Source organism: Colobus angolensis, unplaced genomic scaffold (genome assembly GCF_000951035.1).
Source record: "Colobus angolensis palliatus isolate OR3802 unplaced genomic scaffold, Cang.pa_1.0 Scaffold138, whole genome shotgun sequence".
NCBI lineage: Eukaryota > Metazoa > Chordata > Mammalia > Primates > Cercopithecidae > Colobus > Colobus angolensis.
Genome location: NW_012114466.1, coordinates 1,939,453 through 1,946,712, shown reverse-complemented (window position 1 = coordinate 1,946,712; position 7,260 = coordinate 1,939,453). Strand labels below are relative to the sequence as shown.

At 41.5% G+C, this 7,260-nt stretch overlaps 1 protein-coding gene across 1 annotated transcript in view; it reads left to right on the top strand.

Moving 5' to 3' along the window:
• The window catches only part of ATXN10 (ataxin 10), a 167,664-nt gene that overhangs the window by 7,527 nt on the left and 152,877 nt on the right, over positions 1-7,260 (top strand). The window contains exons 4-5 of the mRNA XM_011934796.1: positions 2,428-2,619; positions 5,682-5,764. Of these exons, the coding sequence (XP_011790186.1) occupies positions 2,428-2,619; positions 5,682-5,764 (275 nt within the window). The remainder of the gene's footprint in view (positions 1-2,427; positions 2,620-5,681; positions 5,765-7,260) is intronic.

Sequence of the window (7,260 nt, the reverse complement as noted above, 5' to 3'; positions counted from 1 at the left end):
TTGCTTTTCTTCTGTCTTGTTTAGTCTGTACCATAGTTGGATTCCAAAGCTTCTGCTGTGCTAGATACGGATTTTGAGTAAAACAGATGTTCAGATTGCGAGGAATGACTTCAGGGAAGACCATTCACAGGGGAAAGAGGGTTCCCATGCGAGAGGCGACAGCAAAGGATCAGGTGAAAGAAATAATTCTCGCTGCTTTCTTACAGCTGTAAATACACATACTTAGTCATCTTAGTAGGAAAAGAGAGGCGTCATTGAAGCTTATTCAAATTGCAGTGCTCTACTTTTAATTGACTGTAATATTAAATAATGGCTTCAAATCTTCATGCAGATGGGGCAGATAGAGGTGATTAGATTTGTTCTTTGTCCTAGAAGTTGTGATCAGCCTTAGCATTCTTCGTAGTGTTTTAAACTCCTGGCTATTTTCTTAGCTTATTAGTGTCTACAATATATTTTGTACTCCTTAAAGTTACCTTAAGAGTGTTAGTGAATCGGCTGGGTGTGGTGGCTCACACCTGTAATCCCAGCACTTTGGGAGGCCGAGGTAGGCAGATCACGAGATCAGGAGTTCGAGACCAGCCTGGCCAATATGGTGAAACCCTGTCTCTACTAAAAATACAAAAATTAGCTGGGTGTGGTGGTGTGTGCCTGTAGTCCCAGCTACTCGGGAGGCTGAGGCAGAAGAATCACTTGAACCCGGGAGGCGGAGGTTGCAGTGAGCTGAGATTGTGCCACTGCAACTCCAGCCTGGGCGACAGAGCAAAACTCCATCTCAAAAAAAAAAAAACCAAAAAGTGTTAGTGAAGATTCTTCTTATGACAATGTTGTCACTACCAATGGCTTATATACTGGTTTCATACAGTTTATCGAGGCAGGATTAGTGCTGTACCCTGGAATTTTCATTTTGTAATTCGGTCACTCATTGCCGAGACACTGAGTCAGAGTTTCATTATCTACACTCAGAGGGCTGACTGGGGGAGACGTAGACAAATTATTGTATGTGCAGTTTCCCAGTTTTTAATTAATTTATACTCTGCCTCTTTCCAAAACCAAATTTGCGATGCCTTAAAAAATAAACACAAGAAAAAGATCAGGGGGGAAATTATGGAGAGTGGAAAAGCCGGATAGAAAAAGTAAGGATTCATATTGTTTGGGTCATAAATTTGACTCCAGACTTAAGAAAGGCCCCAACAGAGAGAAACCGTAATAAATAATGTGAGTTCTATTGTCTGTTCATAAGATCACTTGGTGTATAAGAAGCCGTGGTACTGAAGTCCATGGAGAGAAGTGTTTCCTGTGGCCCCAGGAAAGGGGCCTCCATAGGTGCCTAGGTGTCTTCTTCAGCAACTGAGCGGCTCCATAACCTGGGCAGCTCAGTGTCTGGAGTTCTGAATGAACGTGTGGCTCCCTGCTGGTCTGGCTCAATCCAAGGGTGAAAAGTAGGGCACTGTGAATCTACAGTGAGAGCAAAAGGAGAAAATTCATATGGTCTGAATCATTTGGCATTTATAGAATCTCTTAAATTGTCCAATGCGGCAACTTTACTTCTAACATTAAAAGAGATTTGCTGTTTCTTTAGGGGATTTATGGAATGAGGAAGTTGGCTTGCATTTAGGTGCCATGTTGCACAAAACATTCTTATCTTCAGAGCTCTGGAATGATAGCCAGTGCAGGCAGTACTCCTGGCATGAGAGGCACGCAGACTGAGATGCCCAGAGGGAACAGCCACAGGTTCATCTTTCTCCCTGGGCATACATTCTTGGTGGAAGAACGGGCACACTTTACATTCTCCCTCCCTCCTTTCTCTCCCATCTGTATAGTTGACTGTGTAGAAGTTTGGTGTGTATGTTGTCAGCCTCACTGTGTCTACAGAGTAGATAGTATCCTTGTCCTACAGGAATATTGTTTCTTATAACTGAACTTAGGTACATATTGGGTGACAGAGGACTGGACTATATTCTCTGTCTGTAACATTAAATAAAGATACTGTGTTCTTCTGAGTAAGGGCAAATCCATAAGCATGAATAGTCCCTGGAACTGGGATTTGGGTTGTCATGGGTAATGGAAGTACTTAGGCCAGAGTGCTTCAGTTGGCTTTGTGGTTCTGCCAGTTACTGGCTGAATGATTTGGGCAAGTTACTTACCATCTCTACTTCACTTACCTTATCTGTACGTGGAGAGGACAGTGTTGCCTTCATAAGGCTATTGCAAAGACTGAGATAATACATGAAAAGGGACAAGAACAGTGTGCTGCATAGTAAGTGCTCAACATGTGTAGATCTTTTATTTGGTGTTGTAAATTAAGGAGCTAGAACAGATAAGCCTAGCCTACCTCCCCACGATGGTAGATAAAAGCAGTTTTCTGAACAGGACATTTGGAAATCATAATCTTTTTTTCTGGTTTGTGATAATTTTATCCTTTTTCAGAGAAACAGCACCCAGGACTATCTTCCAAAGAGTTCTGGATATCCTAAAGAAATCCTCTCATGCCATTGAGCTTGCCTGCAGAGATCCATCCCAAGTGGAAAACCTGGCTTCCAGTCTGCAGTTAATAACAGAATGCTTCAGGTGTCTTCGCAATGCTTGCATAGAGTGTTCTGTGAACCAGAATTCAATCAGGTAGTTACACATGTACCTTAGATTCTGTTTCTTTGTATATGTGCATGCTGGTTCTGTCATTTGGTTTATCTGTTAGAAGTTGTTTTGGGTTGGGCGAGGTGGCTCATGCCTATAATCCCAGCATTTTGGGAGGCTGAGGCAGGAGGATTGTTTGAGTCCAGGAGTTCAAGACCAGCCTGGGCAACAGGGCGAGACCCTGTCTCTACAAATAAATACAAAAAGTTAGCTGGACATGATGGTGAGCACCTGTAGTCCCAGCTACTCAGAGGCTGAGGTGGGAGGATTGTTTGGGCTGGGGAGAGGCAGAGGTTGCAGTAAGCTGAGATGATGCCGTTGCTCTAGACTGGGCCACGTTGTGAGACCCTGTCTCAGAAAAAAAAAAATTGGCATAGTAGTATCACCCACCGTTACTGCAGGATTGCCCTTTACATCTGCGGGGAGAGGCCCTCTACAGGCCTTGCCATTGGAGTCTCTCTGACTAGTGTATAAAATAATAGAATGTGTTTAATATCAGGGGTTAGATTTCTTGTTTGTTTTTATCACATGTTTTGAGGTATTTGGTTCTTCATAGTATTTTGAAGCTGATTTTGAGTCTTTGTTCCTAGATTTTACCTGCCTAAGTTTGTATGTAGTTCTTGACCTCAGGTTGTAGATGTTTTAATTACTTTTAATTATGTTACTCTTGTGTTTGATCAAGAAGCATATTTTGTAAATTTACAAGATGACCTGTCTTTCCTAAACATCGTGTAAAGTTCCAAGCTCTGTTTCCCCCTATTTTATGATGTGCACATTTTTAAAAGTAGTTAAAACATGAGCAGGTGAGCTGTCCAGTGCTCTTCTTTGCTTTTACATGTTACTGTCTCCTCCCAGAACCCAGCATCTTTCTTCTTTGATTTTGTGGAACCTGCTTTTTATTAAAAATTTTTACTTGAAGTCAGAAGCTACAAACAGGATGCTCACTTTCTTTCCTGGACTTGGATGTAGACAGAGCCTCCAGGCTTCCCTGTCACCGCTGTGACGGGTGAGCTTGGGCTGGTCCAGAAGCCATTTGAGGGACTGCCTTCGGTTAGACACATATACCCAAGGCTTTGATATGATTAATGAGATTTTTAACATCAAAGGAGAGAGGGTAAAAAGTAAGTCGTGTAACTTCAATACTAAACCAAACCTGCCATCCATTTGCAGATAAATGGATAGAAACAATAATAATCTTGATAGTAACAGTCAACATTCTAAAACCTAACTAGTTATATGCTAGAAGCATCTGGCCAGAAGGCTAGTTTCTTTTGTCCTTTTCCAGTCAGGAGGTGCTCTAGTGTGATGGGGAAGGAAAGGAGAGCCTTAGAACTGACTTTTGACTGTGGCTGGCAGATACACTTTGTGCTTGGCTAACCTTGGTGGGGAAGGGAGCGAGCATTTGTTGAGCCTGCCTTCGGCGTTGGGCTTTGTCCCAAGTGCTTTGCTTGTAGTATCTTCTTTAATTCTTAGAACAAACTCAAGAAATTTTTCCGTTTTTACAAAAGAAGAAACTGTAACTTGGAGAGGTTAAATAACTTGTCTGAGAGTCACTTGTTAAGTGAGAGAGGCTGGGAACATTCTCTCCATAGCCTCACTTCTGACTGTAAAGCTTAAGCTCAGAAGCAGTCCGCCCTTACACTCAAAAGCAGTTTGGGCCGGGCGCAGTGGCTCATGCCTGTAATCCTAGCACTTTGGGAGGCTGAGGTGGGCAGATCACCTGAAGTCAGGAGTTCGAGACCAGCCTGGCCAGCATGGTGAAACTTCATCTCTACTAAAAATAAAAAATTAGCTGGGTGTGGTGGCACACATCTGTAGTCCCAGCTACTCTGGAGGCTGAGGCAGGAGAATCGCTTGAACCAGGAAAGTGGAGGTTGCAGTGAGCCAAGATTGTACCACTGCACTTCAGCTTGGGCAACAGAGTGAGACTCTGTCTCAAAAAAAAAAAAAAAAAGCAATCTACCCTTGCTGTCCTGAGCCTTACACACTGGTCCTGTTGTGGCTGACTGCTCCATCCTGACCCTGGACAGGTGACTTGGTCTTCCTGAATATCAGTTTTCTCCTCTGTAAAACTGGGTAAGCAATGTCTTCCAGACAGGCTGGTTATGGGGTGTAAATGAGATTACTTATGTAAATGCCTAATGCAGATTGTGTGCTCAGTAAACTTTAAATGTTTCCTCCTCTGCCTCAGGAACGAATGTACAAGTTTATGTTAATACTTTCTTTCAAAGCAGTCAATTTTTATTTTCTTTTTTGAGTAATATATGCAAACTATAAAAATTCAAACATTACAAAAATAAATTCTATGACAAGTAAGTTATCGGTGGTCTTTTGGTAGGGCCAGCAAAGCAAGGGCTGTGCTGTTTGTGATAAGATCTTTTTGTTGCATGCAACTTATGGTTGGGCTGAAATGAAAAGGAACATTTAAGGGTGTTAATTTTTCTGCCTCTTCCCTTCTCCGATTGTGTTATTATTTACTGTTGATTTTTAAAGGAAAATTTCAACCATTAAGGGCAGCAATTTTCAGAAAAGAATTTTCTAGTTAGAAATACAACAAAGATTCTAGTAAAGACTGTGGCCAAGCTTAACTAAGGCCAGTATTTCTGAGCCAGTCAAGATGCAGATTGCAACTAGTACCTATTTTTCTGATATTTTATTTTAAGTCGCTAAAGAAAGAGTTAATCAAAAGGTGTGATGCTATTAAGGCCTAGATCTTTTTACATCTTTTGCACTTTGTATGGACTAGGACTGCTTTTGCCAAGAATGCATGGAATGGGGTATAATACAATAAAGCAAAGAATCTGAGTCATGGGAAACTTCAGGAAGTGCTCAAAGAAAACTGTTGAAAGCAGTTGGCTCTGCATATAAATATAACCCCTACTGCTAGGGTTGCTATACTTTTCCTGTAAAGAGCCAGATAATAAATTTAGGCTTTGTAATCTCTATCAGATTTCTCAGCTCTCCCATTATAGTGCAAAAACAGCCATAGACAATATATGAATGAATGAACATGTCTGATTTTGTCTTTTTTAAAAAACTTGATACAGGAACTTGGATACGATTGGTGTTGCTGTTGATTTGATTCTTCTGTTTCGTGAACTGCGAGTGGAACAGGAAGCTCTGTTGACAGGTAGCATGCAATATAATTCATGGGTTATTTATATCTTTATAAAGGGTTCAAAACCAGTACTTTGAGTATTAACATCATTCATTGAAACACATGTTCTGTATTTCATGAGATAGGGAAACTTTAATAGTGAAATATTAAAGAATTATAAGGTTGTAACAACTTCCCTTCCTGAATGGCTGAATTTTGTTCCTTTCACATTTGTATGTTGAAGTCTGTCTGTTCGAGTTGCTATAACAAAATGCCTTAGGCTGGGTAGTTTATAAACAACAGAAATGTATTGCTTACAATTCTGGAGGCTGGAAAGTCCAAGATTAAGGTCCCAGCAGACTGGGTGTTTTGCGAGGGCTGCTCTTGTCTTCGTAGATGGTGCCTCTTGCTTTGTTCTCCTATGGTGGAAGGTGGAAGGCAGAAGGCGCAAACAAGCTCCCTGGGCCCCTTTTATAAGGGCACTAATCCCATTCACGAGGGCTCCACCATCATGACCTAGTCACTTCCCAAAGGCTCCATCTTATACTGGCATGTTGGGGATTAGATTTCAGCATAGGAATTTTGGAGGGGCACAGATATTCAGATCACAGCATGGTCCTAACCCCCAGTACCCAGAATGTGACTGAATTTGGAGATAGGATCTTTAAAGAGGTAATTAAGGTAGTTAAGGTCAAATGGGGGTGTATTACTGGTGTCCTCATAGGAAGAGGAAATTAGGACATGGCCATGCACAGAGTAAAGACCATGTGAAGACACAGGGAGAAGATGACCATCTACAGGCCAAGGAGAGAGACCTCAGAAGATACCAGCCCTGTTGACACACCTCTAACTACAGAACTGTGTAAAAATAAATGTCTGTTGTTTAAGCCGCCCAGTCTGTGGTAAGACTAATAGACCATCTTTTAATATTTATGAACGTGACGGGCTCTGGTCTAGGTTTTGGGTGTGATTCAAACAGTGACAAAAACAGACAAAAAAATGTCTGCCCTTAGAGAGCTCACATTCCGTTGAGGGGAGCCACATGTTAAGTGTCTAAGCCAAATATCTAGTGTGATGAAAATGGAATTTAGCTCTGATTGTTAATGATTGTTGACGTGGGATTAAGAGAAACACCAAGCTTCTTTCGACTCATTAGTAGAATGGTTTTGGTCTTTGTTCTTCTAGCATCAACACCTTTCCATTGGACAGTGGTTATTATCTTAACATAATGTTTAAAAAAAACATAGATTTTTAATATATGATCTCTTTGTCCCAGGAATTGAAATACTTTATGGGTAAACCTAAATTATTTGATAAGAAAATCTTAATGTAGGCTGGGTGCCCTGGCTTATGCCTATAATCCTAGCACTTGGAGATGCCAAGGTGGACAGATTGCTTGAGCTCAGGGGTTCAAGACCAGCCTGGGCAACATGGTGAAACCCCGTTTCTAAAAAAATATAAAGACTGGGTGCAGTGGCTCATGCCTGTAATCCCAGCACTTTGGGAGGCTGAGGCGGGTGGATCACTTG